General features: G+C 49.9%; 2 protein-coding genes across 3 annotated transcripts; both read left to right on the top strand.

Moving 5' to 3' along the window:
* Positions 1-647: 647 nt before the first annotated feature.
* Fdx2 (ferredoxin 2) lies at positions 648-5,063 on the top strand. Its single transcript, XM_008850057.3, has 5 exons — positions 648-805; positions 873-927; positions 1,078-1,184; positions 4,379-4,466; positions 4,632-5,063. Exons 1-5 carry the CDS (start codon positions 685-687, stop codon positions 4,786-4,788), a joined length of 528 nt encoding a protein of 175 aa, XP_008848279.2. The 5' UTR covers positions 648-684; the 3' UTR covers positions 4,789-5,063.
* A 148-nt stretch (positions 5,064-5,211) lies between these two features.
* Zglp1 (zinc finger GATA like protein 1) lies at positions 5,212-9,610 on the top strand. 2 transcript variants are annotated; one of them, XM_008850056.3, is made up of 5 exons: positions 5,212-5,645; positions 6,175-6,528; positions 8,629-8,714; positions 9,017-9,110; positions 9,290-9,610. In XM_008850056.3, exons 1-5 carry the CDS (start codon positions 5,329-5,331, stop codon positions 9,417-9,419), a joined length of 981 nt encoding a protein of 326 aa, XP_008848278.2. In that variant the 5' UTR covers positions 5,212-5,328; the 3' UTR covers positions 9,420-9,610. The 2 variants fall into 2 exon arrangements, with proteins under 2 accessions (XP_008848278.2, XP_029410407.1); XM_029554547.1 differs by having other exon boundaries at positions 9,017-9,379.
* The last annotated feature ends 6,007 nt before the right edge of the window (positions 9,611-15,617 follow it).

Raw genomic sequence — 15,617 nt, forward strand, 5'->3', positions numbered from 1 at the left:
AGGGTTTTGGGATTAAAAGCATGGTTTTTTTTTTTTTCTTTTTGAGACAGGGTCTCCCTGTAGCCCCAGCTGGCCTGGAACACATTATGTAGACCAGGCTGGCCTGGAACTCACAAAGATCCACCTGCCTCTGCCTCCCAAGTGCTGGGATTAAAGGTGTGCACCACCATGCCCAGAAACTCAACCTTGAACTCTTGGCAACTCTGTAAGGAGGTGGGATCACTTTAATCAAAGAGGGCCTACTGTGTTGCATTTGGGCATGCCTGAGCCAGGTTATACCATAGGAACGGGAGTCCTTGATTCTCTGTCAGAGGTACTTTTTCTTTTTTTTTGGTCTTTTCGAGACAGGGTCTTCCTGTAGCTCCAGCAGGCCTGGAACTTGCTATGTATGTAGACCAGATTCCCCTGCCTCAGCCTCCCAAGTGCTGGGATTAAAGGTGTGTACCACCACACCCGGCTAAAAGCATGAATTTTTAAAGGTTGGATATGGAGGAACAGGCAGGTCTGTGAGCTCAGATCTACATAGCGAGTTCCAGGGCTGCATAGTGAGACCCTATCTCAAAAATTAAAGTTAAAAAAAAAAAAAGAATGGGCCGCGTAGGTGCTGCCTTCAGGACCACCAAACCGGCATCTTCAGGACTTCGGGACCCGGTGAGCCGGGGCCTTCCGGTCACGTGGCCTGTCATGGCCGCCTCCACGGCCCGTGGCGGTGTGAGCGCGCGGTCCCTGCTGCGGGCGGCCGGGGGCTCCTGGGGGCTGCGGACCGGGCGGTGGGCGATGGGATCCAGAACCATCCGGACCACAGGTACCCGAGCGCCGGCGGCGGGATCCGGCGGGATCCGGCGGGCGCTCACCCACCTTGTGTTTTCTAGGCGCGCACCGCGCAGCTGAGGACCAGGACTGCGGCCCCGAGCAGCCGCGACCCGCGTGAGTGCGGCCGCCCGAATCCACCAACCCGGGCGTTCGGGTTCCCATCCCTCTAAACCCTGCGCGGCCCCTTATTCACCTCCCCGCTCAGCAACCGCATCACCCCATCCCTCATCCCGCATCCCCTCTTCCCACCGCCTCTGTCCCCAGAGTGAACGTAGTGTTCGTGGACCGCTCCGGCAGACGCATCCCAGTGACAGGCAGAGTTGGCGACAATGTTCTGCACCTGGCCCAGCGCCACGGGGTGGACCTGGAAGGTAGGAAACCGGCGCCCAGACCCAGGGAATCGAGGAGGCCCTCACTCTCTTTCCCCTGGATTTCTTTTGGGACTTTTTGAGATAGGGTCTCATGTATCATGTAGCCCAGGCTGGCCTCAAACTTGTTATGTAGCCAAGTATGACCTAAACTCCCGATCTCCTGCCTCATGTGCCCAGTGCTGCCATAACAGGTGTGCATTTGTACACCACCATACCCATTTTTTTTTCCTGTTTTATTCTGTGGGGGCCAGGGTGGGACAGTAGAACAGAGTCTCTAATTCACTGTTGTCCTGGAACTCTGTATGTAGCCCAGGCTAGCCTTGAGCCTACTACAGTGTGCCTCCACCTCTTAAGGCCTGAAACTTCAGGCCTGTGCCACCACCATTTCACTGTGCCCTTTTGTGAGGAGGTGTATGGGGGCATGGTCTCTATAACTTAGATTGTCCTGGAATTCAGCTGTGTAGCCCAGGCTAGACTCATCCCATTACAGTGATCCTCCTGCCCCCACATCCTGAGTCCTGGGACTCCAGATATGTGTCACCATATCACCATGCCCTTTTGTATGGAGAGGGGCAGGGGCGGGGGTGAAATAGGGTCTCAGTAATTTGGTTTCAAACCCACTGAAGCAGTCCTCCTGCCTTGACCTCCTGAGTGGTGGAATTACAGGTGTGAGCCAGCTTGACCTTTTACAATGTCACAAATCTGTGTTTCCCCTGATTACCCACCCCTGGATTTGCCACCAGATACATGCTATGATTCAGATTTCAGGCAGCTGAAATGACTCCAGGGTAGGTTGCTTGACGACCAAGCCCAATGACTTTAGTCGCACATAAAGGTGGAAGGAGTTGTCCTGTGACACCCACACACAAACTATGGTACGTGCCTTCAGGCATACACACAACAATAATAATAAACATTTTGTTATGAGGATTTTGACTGCATGTATTGAGACAGGGTCTCTTTAACTCATGTGTACCTATATCCTGCAATGCCTGCAGAGGCCAGAAGAGGACATCAGATCCCAGGAACTGGAGTCCCATCCCCTTCAGCCCAGGACTCCATGCCAGTCCCTGTCAGTGTGTCTCACCACCCTCAGGACATTTTGTTTCCTTCTGATGTCTGTCCCTGGGTGGGCCTCCCATCTACTTAGACATAACAGGTGTGAGGTTTGTATGTGTCAGATAAAGAAATCACTTCAAGCACCTAATGACATCCTCATGTGCTGGGTTCTCAGGACAGCTTTATAAATAGAGAAAACAGTAAGTCCACTTGACATAGCAACAGACTGAGACCCACCTGACATTGGACCTGGTCCACACAGTTAAGAATCTCATGGCAAAACTAGATTCAAATGTTGGGCATTTTAGCCCTCTTGTGCTGCCCCTGTGCGAATATTGATTAGTTGGTTTTGTTTTTTTTTACTTTTATTTTTGTTTTTCTAATTTTGATTTATTTTAGTTTTATGTTCATGACTCTTTTGCCTGTATGTAAGAGCATCCATGTTGTACAGTGCCCACAGAAGCCAGAAGAGGGCGTTGGATCCCCTGAAACTGTAGTTGCAGACATTAAAGACATTAGCTACCATGTGGATGGTTGGAAACGAACTGAACCCAGATCCTCTGCAAGAGCAGCCAGTGCTCTTAACCACTGAGCCAGCTCTCTCTCTGCCTTATGAGTGCTGAGATTAAATGTATACACCACCTGTGCCTAGCTTTATTTTTTAATTACATTTAGTGTGTGTGTGTGTACCTTTGGAGGTCAGCAATTTGTATGGTTCCAGTGACTCAAATTCAGGTTATCAGGTTTTGCAACAAGCCCCTTACCGACTCAGCCCTCTTGCCAGCCCTTGTGCCAGGCCCTTACTGGAGAACCCGAGTCAGGGGATCTCTCGAGCCAAGGAATTTAAGACCAACCTGGGCAACATAGACCCAGTCTAAAACAAGCAAAACAAGTGAGACTGGTAACTCGGGCTTCTGACCCTAGCTACTTGGGAGGCTAGGCAGAAGAACACAAAGTTCTGGGCAGGCAAGATAGCTCAGTGGGTAAAGCTGCCTGCTGCCAAGCCTGACATGAATTTGAAACCCAGCATGGCACAGGGAGTCTGACCTCACACTTAGGCTTTGCCATGTGCATACACACCCAGTGTTCAACTTTTCAGGCTGCGAGATGGGGAGCTCCTACTTCCAGCTGTCAGAAGGCAGAGACAGATGGATCTTTTGAGTTCCAGGCCAACCCAGGGATCCATAATGAGACCTCAAGAAAAAAAGACATTTTTGTTTTTCAAAAAGGAAGGTTCAAGTTATGTCTGAGCTGCAGTGTGAATTCAAAGCCAGCCTGGGTCACTTAGTGAAAGACCCTGTCTCAAAATTTTATTTTGGGGGCTGGAGAGCTGATTCAGCAGTTAAGAGCACTGGCTGCTCTTGCAGCACCCATATGGTAGCATGTCTATAACTCCAGTTCCAGGGGCTCCAACACCCTCAGAATTTTTAAATATACATATAATTTTTTTCTTTGTTTTTGCTTTTGGTCTTTTTTGTGACAGGGTCTCCCTGTAGCCCCAGCTGACCTGGAACTTGCTATATAGATCAGGCTGGCCTCAAGCTCACAGAGATCCACCTGCCTCTGCCTCCCAAATGTTGGGATTAAAGGCGTGCACTATGATAGAGCCTTTCCTTGCCAGGCCTAGAGACAGGGTCTCCCTGCAGCCGCAGCTGACCTGGAACTTGCTATGTAGACCAGGCTGGCCTTAAACTCAAAGAGATTCACCTCCCAATATCATTAAAAAAAATATTTTTTTGGTATGGTCATAAATACTTCACAAAATAAATAGGGGTGATAGAAAGTAAGGAAATTGGGAAACAGTTGGGTTGAGCCCTTGGATTCAGCCATGGAAAGAGTGTAGAACCTTCCAAGTCATGGGCACAGCAGCTGGAAGAGGCCCCCCCAAGTTGGGAATGAACTTGGTGTATTGAGAGGTACATCAGTGGTGCATGCCTGTAACCTCAGCAATTGGGAGGTGGAGGCAGGAGGTCAACGGCATCCTCGGCTTCATAGTGAGTCAGAAGCCAACCTGAGCTACATCAGACTGTCTCAAACAAGGGAAAGGCAGAGCCTTTGGGCTGGTGAAGGCTGGGGCTGCAGACCTGGGATAGAGGCTGACCCTGCAGAAACTGCCCTTCCTTTCCTGTCCCCAGGGGCCTGCGAAGCCTCCCTTGCGTGTTCCACCTGTCATCTGTACGTGAGTGAAGCCCACCTGGATCTCCTACCTCCTCCAGAGGAGAGGTGAGCAGGGCAGCCCCATCTGGGACTTTGAGCTGCATCCCTCGGCTTCCTGTATCCCAGGCTGGTCCACCTCCTCCAGCTACTGGAAGCGCAGCCTGCCCTCTGCCAACACCCCTTGAGCCGAAAGCTCCCTACTGCCCTGATGCCTGCCTTCCTGTGTCCCAGGGAGGACGACATGTTGGACATGGCCCCATTGCTCCAGGAGAACTCAAGGCTGGGCTGCCAGATCGTGCTGACCCCAGAACTAGAAGGGGTTGAGTTCACCCTACCCAAGGTCACCAGGAACTTCTACGTGGATGGCCATGTCCCCAAGTCTCACTGAAATGGGGCCACTGGAGCCACCACCAGGGCCTTTCCACCCTAACCCCTACCCCTGGGCCCCAGATCTTAGAAGAGCCAGGATTCCAGCCCCAGAACACACACAGAGGTGTTGGAATCACTGTGAGAGACCAGAGCCCCAGCTTGAGAGACAGCCAGGGTTTAAGCTTGGATGGCGACAGGGTCTCCTCCCTGGGGTGAGTCCACCCAGTGCAAAAGGTAGACTGTTAACTAGAGATGGACTCACATCAGAGCTGCAATAAAATGTCATGCAGACCAGTGGCATGTTGAGTGTCCTTGGGGGCCAGATCTGGCCAGCTCCATGATGGGGGGGGGGACCCTGGGTGTCACCACCATCCCAGGCAGAAGCCAGGCCACCCATCTTCCTGGAGACGCCCCGTGTGGCCAGGCCCCACCCCGGCCGCAGCGAAAGGGCCTAAAGGAGTCCATGTTGGGCTTTTGATTTTGTGGGCTGTGCCCAGCGATCAAAAGTGGTCTGGAAAGAAGAGGAGCCCTTGAGGGAGACCCCGCTGACCCCGCAGCTATGAGCTTCCTGGCATCCACTGCAACTAGCGCCCCAGGTGCAAGGCACGCCCTCACGTGGCCTGCGTGGGCCGGCCCCGCCCAACTGGCGCCCATCAGGCTTCATCATCCTCACCACCACCACCACAGTCCTAGGGTCTATCCTTGGGGGCGGGGCGGCGAGACTAGGGTGGCCATGGAGGCCCAACCAGCCCGCGGCTTGATGCATCTACCAGAGCTTCTGACGCAGCCCTATCGGGACTCAGAGTCACCACCGAAGGACCAACCTCCCACACAGAAGGAACCTGCAGCCCTGAGATGCCTCGCTCCCAATGGCAGGTGTGTTGGGCACGACTTCACCTCCCCTTACTACCCACCCCAACTGATGTCCTACACCAGGCCAGGAGACCCAGGGGTCATGACCCACCGTTTTCCACAAGTCTCCTATGTTAGTTACTGTACTTAATTAAACAAGAAGTTTAAGTCCCCCAGGCACGGGAGGTCATCTGAGGTCAGGGTGATGTTCATCCCCCCTCACACACACTGCAGCCCTGGCTGTGTGGCCCAAGACTGTGCTACTTAGGGGTCATCGATGGAGTTATGGGGGTTAACTAACAATGTCTGGGGGTAATTGTTGAATGATTGTTGCAGACCCCAGCTTAGGTTGGGCAGAGTGCCTAGGGTGGGTCCCTGCTTTGTTTCTGGGTGGCCTTCATTACTGACAGCCAGTCCCAGAGGGAAGTAGGCTCTGTGAACAATTACTTTGCAACTTTTAAGCCTTTTAACCCCAGATTCTGTGTCCCAGGTGGGGCAAACATTTCCTAAGGGGGGAGTGGGGGAACCATACCTCACTGCCTCTTGTCCTCAGGTCCCCGTGGCCTGGGTGCCCCGACTCAGCCACCACCGCCTTGCCTTACCACCAAGAGAAAGAAGAGGCGCACACTGGATTCCCCTCTTCTGCTGTTGAGGCCCTGGGGCCCTGTTGGGAGCTGATGGTCTTAGGGATGTCAGAACCCCTAAATAAGGCCAGGAATCCCAAGAGTATGCAGTGCCCAGGCCTGGACTCTTCTGGTATTGCTTCTACGGCCTTGTCCCGGAGAAGACCTCGAAAGCAGCCAAGCCCCTGCATGGGCATGGAAAAAATGGACCCCAGGTTTAAAGGGGTGACTCTGGAGTTCCGGATACAGCCAGATTCTAGCCTCCAGATTGTGTCCACTTACAGGTAGGGGCTGATGGGCAACAATAATCCAATAAAGATAACTTAGTGGTAATAGGCCAGGCCTGGTAGTAGATACCTGTCATCATGGCTACTTGGGAGGCTAAGGGAGGAGGATGGAAAATTCCAGGCCAGCCTGAGATACTGAGTGAGTTCAAAGCCAGACCCCAAACTTAGTGGAGACCTTGTCTCAAGATTAAAAATGAAAAGAGGAGGGGACTGGAGAGCTGGCTCAGCAGTTACGAGCACTGGCTGTTCTCTCAGAGAACCTGGGTTCAGTTTCCAGCACCCACATGGTGCCTAACAACCATCTGTAACTCCAATTCCAGGAATCCAACGCCCTCTCCTGGCCTCTGTGGGCATTGCATGCTCAGGTGCACTTGCAGGCAGTCAAAGCACACATACACACAAAATTGAAATAAATAATTTTCTAAAAAGTAAAAAGAGGGCAAAGAGCCTAGTGTGGAGTGGCGTAGCTGCAGTGTCAGCTCTGAGAAGTCTGAGGCAGGAGGATCTCATGTTCAAGGCCAGCCTGGCTACTAGCAAACCCATCACAAAGAAGAAAACAACAAAAAACACCCAAAATTCAAAACCGTGTAATCCCAACACTCAGGAGGCTGAAGCAAGAGGATCTTGACTTTGAGGCTAGCTAGCCTGGGCTTCAGAGTAAAAGCTTATCTCAAAATTTATACAGAAATATATATGGGCTGGCAAAACAGCTGAGCCCATAAAGGTGCTTGCTGCCAAGCCTGACGACCCGAGTTCAATCCCAAGGACCCACAAGCTGAAGGGAGAGACCTGAATCCTGCAGGTTGTCCTCTGACCTCCTCAAGTAAACCCTGTGGCATATGTGCAAGCATACAGCTACACACACAAAAATCAATATAATCAAAACTAAGGGGAAAAGAGTGTTTGCTTAGCACCTACACACACCCTGCTGCACCCACATTTTTTCCCCCTTTGGTTTTTGTTTTGTTTTGTTTTGAGACAGGGTCCCTGTAGCCCCAGCTGGCGGGGAGCTCACTATATAGACCAGGTTGGCCTAGATCTCACAGAGCTCTCCCTGCCTCTGCCTCCAGAGTACTGAGATTAAAGGTGTGTGCTACCACACTTGGCCCATATTGTGGTTTTTTTGAGACAGGGCTCTCACTATGTAGTTTAGGCTTGCCTAGAACTTGTCATCCTCCTGCCTCAGCCTCTCACTATGACTGGGATTATAAGCATGTAACATACCTGGCTTAACAATGTTAATTATTATTGCTGCTAGTGGGACATGTAGCCAGGCCTTTCAGACATCAGATCCTTAATTGGTGAGGTGCCTGATAACCTTGATAAGAAATCTTATTGGGGACTGGAACTCAGGCTCAGTGGGTAGAGTGTGTGCCTAACATGTATGAAGCCCTGGGTTCCATCCCTACTTCCACATAAATCAGGATAGGGAAGGCACACGCAGATCAGCTCAGTATTTTTATCTATGTATCTGTTCATTTATTTAATGGATTAGTGTTTTGAATGCATGTATGTAAGCATACCACATCTGTGCAATGCAGAAGAAGCTGGACAAAGTAATCAGATCCTCTGAACTGGAGTTATAGACAGTTGTCAGCCACCATATGGGTGTTGGGAACTGAATCCTGTTCCTCTGCAAAAGCAGCCAGTCCTCTTAACAGCTGAGCCAGCTCTCCAGCCCCCATCCCCATCCCCCAGTCTCAGTATTTTAGAAGTGGAGCCGGGGGTACCAGAAATTCAACATCATCCCACTAATAAGTTCAGCCTGGGCTACATGAGATCCTGTCTGCATTTGCAACCAGGCATGATGGCACACACCTGTGATCTTTGCACTCAGGAGGTTGAGGCTAAGGGATCACAAATTCAAGTCCAGCCTGAGCTGCACAGTAAATTCAAGGCCAGTCTGGGCTGCATAGTGAGTTCAAAGCCAGACACTGAGTCTGTGTCTTAAAAGTAAAAGGGCTAGAGATGTAGTTCAGGAGGAACAATTGCCTGCTCTGTGTGAGGCCCTGGATTCAATCCACAGTACTGTTAGGGGACAGTTTGATTTGGGGGCTATCTTGTAAACCCCCAACAGTACTCTTGGTCTTTTTGCAGCTTGCCTGGTGACAGCTATTCTCAAAAGTCCTCCACAAGCCCTACCAGGGCCCCTGAGCCCAGCCCAGGAGGCAGTGAGGCCCTAGGTAAGTTGAGCTAGAAATATCTTGAGGGTACCCATTTTTCCATCCTCCCTTGTCTTCATCCCAATTCCTCATTTAGACCTGTTTAGAGGAGCTGCCCCTCCCTTCACTGAGTCATCCCCCACCCCCAGCTTCCTCCTCAGCAGAGCCTCACCATCTGTCTCTGTTCCTGGCTCACTCTCTGTCTTCGATGTGACAACACCCAAGGCTGGCTCAGAGCCACTTAGGACTTCACAGAGACCTCCCCCCAAATTCTCCACCCCACTCAAATCTAGAATTCTGGCCTTTGACTTCCAACCCTTCAGGGCCCCGGAGCTGTGCATCCTGTAGGACCCAGAGGACCCCACTGTGGAGAGATGCTGAAGACGGGACACCCCTCTGCAATGCCTGTGGTATCAGGTCCTTAACCTGGAGATGTTGGGGGTGGGGGTGGGGTCCCAATCAATCTGTGCTCAGTCAGTGTGGAGTAAAGAAAAACAGCCATCTTTTGAGGAAAATGGTTCCCTTCTGTCAGTTTTTAGCCTTCCCCCCATCCTCACTGTGTCCTAAATGGTAGTTTCTTGTTACCCCACCTCCAGGTATAAGAAATATGGAACCCGTTGCTCCAGTTGCTGGCTGGTTCCCAGGAAAAGTGTCCAGCCCAAGAGGCTGTGTGGCAGATGTGGGGTGTCCCTGGACCCCCACTTAAGTCAGACTCAGGAAGCGTAAGCCCTTCTTCATCCATCCAAGCCAATTCTGCCTCCGTTTCTCCAAGGGTGGAGTACTTTGGAAGTCTCCACCTCTCAGGGATCCTAGGAGAAAGCCAGAGCACTTTGCTCATGGGTCCCCTAACCTCTGTCTCCAGTCCTTCTTCAGACAGGCTTGACTGGATCCCAAATAAAGGAAAATCTCAGAAGTGATTCTATATTTATTTCTTTTATGTTTATTGTGTGTGTGCACATGTGTGCATGCATGCACCATGGAGTGCTTTTGAAGGACAATTTGGAGGAATTGGTTGGTTCTCTCTGTCCACCATGTGGGTTCTGGGATCAAACTCAGGTCATGAGACTTGGCAGCAAGCCCCTTTACACGTTGAGCCATCTTGCTGGCCCCAGAAGTGATTCTTGTTATTGCTGTTAACAGTGTGATGAAGGTTGAGCTGCTCAGAGCTGATGTGCGACTCCCACCCTGTATGTCCCTCCGCATCTGTCCCAGCCCAAGGTGATGGGTGTTCCTCTTTTGGGTGGTGAAGGACACATGGAGTAGTATATATAGTCAGTCAGACACAAGAGTGAACCACATTGGGGCTGGCAAGTTGGCTCAATGATTAAGAGCACCAGCTGCTCTTCCAGAGGACCCAAGTTCAGTTCCCAGCACCCACATGGCAGATCCATCCTTAGCTCCCGTCCCAGAGGATCCAACACCCTCTTCTGGCCTCATTGGGCATTACACACATGGGTGTGCTTACATACATACAGGCAAAACACTCATAAAATTTTTTTCTTTTGTCTTTGAGACAGGGTCTCCCTGTAGCCCCAGCTGGCCTGGAACTCACTATGTAGACCAGGCTGGCCTTGAACTCACAGAGATCCACCTGTCTCTGCCTCCTGAGTGTTAGGACTAAAGGCGTGCGCCACCATGCCCGGCAAAAATCAAACTTTTAGAAGTCCCGAAGCGCTGGTTGTGAACACTCCATCCCATCATTGGCACTATTTGGGAGGTTGTAGAAAGTTTAAAAGGTGGGGCTGTGTGGCAGGATGTGTGCCTTAGAACAAAACAGCCACCATCTTCTTGACCTCAGCTGTAGCTGCTTTGCAAAGATCCCAGCTGGGCTTGTTCACTGTCCTACTCCTTCATAGAAGGAGGAGGTGGGCAGGGTCATGTGGCCCTCACCTGAGCATCTGGCCCCTCCTACCAACAATTTGCATGCAGCTCTGTCCTAGTTGCATGTGGCCTCAAAGGTCTGGGGAGGGCTAGAGTTCTTAGGCTGGGAAGACTAGGGATGGGGCTCCATCTTTGTGACTATGGGGGAGTCATCATCCATGCTAGGCGAAGACTTTCCAGTGCTGTTATGGCCCTGTCAGTAACCCCTCAAACATGTTCTGCAAGTAAGCTTAATAAATTCATTGGTTCTTTGGGGGCATCTTTGAAAGGATTGAACTTTGGTTTGAATTGGGACCCTATGAGGAATGAGTAGACATCTAAGAACTCTCCTATGCAAATGCCTTTACTCCCAGGACTTGAGAGGCAGAGGCAGGTGGATCTCTTGAGTTCAAGGCTAGCCTGATCTACATAGGGAGTTCCATGCCAGCCAGGTACCTGTGGAGTGCAGCATCTGAAGCCATAAGCCAAAATAGATCTTCCTCCTCAAAGTTGGTTTGGTTTTCTTTTTCTGTTTTTTTTTGTTTGGTTTTTTTTTTGGGGGGGGTCTTTTTGAGACGGTCTCCCTGTAACCCCAGCTGGCCTGGATCTCACTATGTAGACCAGGCTGGCCTTGAACTCACAGAGATCTGCCTGCCTCTGCCTCCCAAATGCTGGGACTAAAGGCGTGCACCACCACACCCAGCTTTTCTGCTTTGTTTTTGTCTTTGTGAGACAGGACTCCCTATATCCCCAGCTGGCCTGGAACTCACTATATAGACCAGGCTGGCCTTGAACTCACAGAGAGTTCTGCCTCTGCCTCCCAAATGCTGGGCCAAAGCCGTGCACCACCATGCCTAGCTAAGTTTAATTTTTTTAATTACATTTATTTATTTGTGTGTGTGTGTGTGTGAGTGTGTGCATGTGTGGAGGTCAGAGGACAACTTTTGAGAGTTGGTTCTCTATTTCCACCATGTCATTTCTAGGGATTGAACTCAGCTTGTCAGGCTTGGTAGCAAGTACCTTTACCCACTGAGCCATTTTGCTGTCCTTAATCTATTACTTTTATTTTATTTTGGATTTTTTGAGACAAGGTCTCACTGTGTGGCCCTGACTGGCCTGCCTCTGCCTCCTGAGTACTGGGACTAAAGGTGTGTGCCACCATATGTGGCTTTTTTTCCCCCTACAGGATCTTATATAGCCCAGGCTAACACTGAACTCACTATAAAGCTGAGGATAACCTTGAACTTATGATCCTCCTTCCTCCACCTCTCTTGAGTGCTGGGACTACAGATGTGCACCACTTCACCTGGCTCTCTCAGATTCTTGATTCCAACTATACAAACCTCACACAAGGACTAGGGTCAAAACTACCTAGCCCTAGGCAATAGGAACAGGCTTTGGGCAGGCAGTATTTTTGTGGTCCTCAAGGAACCTCTAGATAGGAAGTAAGAATGGAAAGAGATGATCAAGGTTTGGAGGAGGGCTTGGCAGGGGCTTACCCTGGCCTGTGGCCCCTGCTTTTAGCTCTGGTATCTTTGATCATTCGTTGTTTGTATCTGAGCATCCAATGGAGCTTAAAGCCACCTAGACCCACTTCCTTCCCCAGGGCCGTGTGTTCCTGCTCTTCAGGGAGCTGGGCAAGGAGGAGGCCTGGTTGGGGAGGCCCAGCCGCTCTCTCCTTCTGTCTGTGAGGGGGATCTTTTTGGATGGCTCTTGTAGCTGACTCCTGTTTATCAGCTTCAGGTTGTGATAGGCAAAGTAGAAAGGCAGGTTGGGGGGAAACTGAGGCACCGGTGGACATGAACTGGAGTAGACAACTGACAGATAGGAAGGCTCGCCCTTTAACAGGAAAGACATCCTGAGGGGACACCCAAGGCCAGGTGTGTGTGTGTGCATGTGAAAGCTAGAGCTCAACCTCAGGTTCTAGTTCCTCAGGTGCCATCCATATTGCTTTTAAGTTTTTTATTATTAAAGTGTATTGATTTGGGGTCTGGAGAGGAGAGCTGGCTCAGTGGTTAAGAGCACTGGCTACTCTTTCAGAGGACCCGGGTTCCCAGTACCTACATAGTGTTTAACAACCATCTGTAACTCTAGTCCTAAAGCACCCTCTTCTGGCTTCTGCAGGTATTGCATACACAGGTGCTCGTACATGCATGCAGGCAAAACACTCATAAAATAAAAAAATTAATTTAAAAATTGTATTTGCTTATTTGTGTGTGTCTGTGTCTGTGTGTCTACATGTGTCACAGCACTGTGCATGTGGAGGTCAGAGGGCAACTTGCAGGAATGGGTTCAATAGTTCAACCATGTGGGTCCCGGGGATGGAAACCAGGTTGTCAGGCTTGACAGCAAGTGCCTCTCACTGGCTTGGAATTCACAAATTCGACTAGGCTGGCTAGCCAGCAAGCCCCAAGGATCAAAGTGTCTCTACCTCCTAAAGGCTGGAACACCCTGTGTCTTTGTGTGTGTGTGTGTGAGAGAGAGAGAGAGAGAGAGAGAGAGACAGAGACAGAGACAGAGATACAGAGACAGAGAGACAGAGATACAGAGACAGAGACAGACAGATGAGATATGTGAGCAATATGTGTGCCACAGAGCATGTGTAGAAGTCAGAGGACAACTTTGTGGAGTCAGTTCTCTCCTTCCTCCTTTTTGTGACTTCCAGGGATCAAACTCTGATTACCATGTTTGTGTAGCAAGCTCCTTTACCCACTGAGCCATCTGGCTGGCCCACAGTAACCTTATTTTACCTGGGTCCTGGTGATCAAACACAGGTTCTTACATTTCTATGATATCCTTTCACAACTAAGCTATCTCCCCACCCTCAATGCCTTTCTTTCTTTTAAATTTTCTAAGATTTTATTTATTTTATATTTGTATGAGTGTTTTGCCTGTATGTATGTAAGTGCACCCATGTCATGCAAAACCTGCAGAGGCCAGAGGAGGGCATCAGATCCCCTGGAACTGGAGTTACAGGTAGTTTAGCCATCATGTGGGTGCTGGGAACAGAACCTAGGTCCTCTGCAAGAGCAGCCAGTGCTCTTAACTGCTGAGCCATCTCTGCAGCCCCATTGTTAGTTGGTTTTTGAGGCAAGGTTTCTTATAGCTCAAACTAGCCTCAAGCTTGGTATATAGTTGAAGGCGAGTTTGAACTCCCGATCCTCCTACATGTAGTGTAGGGCTGTGCTGTACACACCAGCCTTGACACCCATAGCTTTTTACTCATCCCAGAGATGCAAAGACTCCTGGGAATGGGGAAAGGATGCTCTACCCATCCTGGCAAGGGGACCTAGCTCTGCCAGTAACTGGGTCTGGGGAAATCACCTCGGTCCCCACCTTAGAGACTAAAGGAGATCGGAGGTCAACACTGGGCAGAACAGATAAGCAATAGAGACGAGGAAGGAACCAGCCCCTGCCCCTCCCCAAGGGGTCCTTGATTGCAGGAAACTGTAGTACCAGCAGGTCAAGCTCCAGGTCACACAGCACACAGATGGCTTGGAAGATGTAGGAAACATAGGAGCTCATAAAAGTAAAGTGAGCGCTTTGAATGAATAACTATTTTTCAATTTTTATGTATTTCTTCATTATTTATTTAGATTTTTTTCTTTTGATTATTTTACTTTATGTGTATTAGTGCTTTGCCTGCATAGAAGGAAGCCATGTGTGTGCAATGCCCTCGGAGACCAGAAGAAGGCATCAGACCCCTGAAACAGGACTTATGAATGGTTGATAGCCACCATGTATGTGCTGGGAATCAAACCTGGGTCCTCTACACAACCAGCCAGCCAGTGCTCTTAACCTCACACCTGTTTCCCCAGCCCCTCAATGAATAACTCTTGACTGATGGTTCAGGTGGTAGAGGTAGGAGAATCACAAATTCCAGGTCATCCTCAACTGCATAAATGAGTTGGAGACCAGTCTAGGCTACATAGGACCTGTCTCAAAAAACAAACAACAAACAAAAAAACAAAAAACCTAGCCAGGCATGGCAGGCCGAAACTTTAATCCCAGTAGATCTCTATGAGATTGAGGCCAGTCGTCTACATAGTTCCAGGCCAGCTGGGGCTACAGGGGAGACCCTCTCTCAGAATAAACTAAAACACCAAACAAAGAGTTGGTAGAATATATGCCTAGCATCCATGGACTGTGAGTTCCATCCCAGCATCACATTACACCCCAGCATTCTGGAAAATCAGGAGTTCAAGGTCATCCTCGGCCACATAGTGAGTTTGAGGCCAACTTGGGCTATATGAGACCCGTCTGAAAATACATATAAATAGGCAGGCATGGTGAGACGTCTTTAATCCTAGCACTCAGGAGGCAGAGGCAGGTGGATTTCTGTGAGTTTGAAGTCTTCCTGGCTATATAGTGAGTACCAGGCCAGCTAGGGTTACAGGGAGACTCTCTGTCTTAAAAACAAAAACAAAGGCCAGGTGTGTTGGCGCACGCCTTTAATCCCAGCACTTGGGAGGCAGAGGCAGATCTTTGTGAGTTCGAGGCAGCCTGGTCTACATAGTGAGTTCCAGGACAGCTGGGGCTACAGGGAGACCCTGCCTCAAAAAGACCAAAAAAAACAAAAAAACAAAACAAACAAACAACAAAAAAAATGGGCTGGAGAGATGGATCAGTGGTTTCAGAGCACTGGCTGCTCTTGGAGAGAACCCAGGTTTGAAACTCAGCACCCCTAACAACTGCCTATAACTCCAGCTCCAGGGGATTTGACACCCTCTTCTGGCCTCCTCAAGCACTACATGACATGGATGCACTTACATACAGGCAATATACTCACACAGATAAAATAAATAAAATATAAAAATAGAGTTGAGGGCTGGAGAGATGGCTCAGCAGTTAAGAACACTGATTGTTCTTGCAGAAGACCTGGGTTCGAATCCCAGCACCCACATGGCAGCTAACAACTGTCTGTAACTCCAGTCCCAGAGAATCCAACAGACTGTTCTGACCTCCTTGGGCATTGCACAACACGGGTGCACTTAAACCTACATGCAGGCAATACACGAATACACATAAAATTTTAAAAAGTAATAAAATTTAAGAAGAAAAACA

The sequence above is a fragment of the Nannospalax galili genome, unplaced genomic scaffold, assembly GCF_000622305.1.
Source record: "Nannospalax galili isolate Female #2095 unplaced genomic scaffold, S.galili_v1.0 scaffold1685, whole genome shotgun sequence".
In the NCBI taxonomy this organism is placed as follows: Eukaryota; Metazoa; Chordata; class Mammalia; order Rodentia; family Spalacidae; genus Nannospalax; species Nannospalax galili.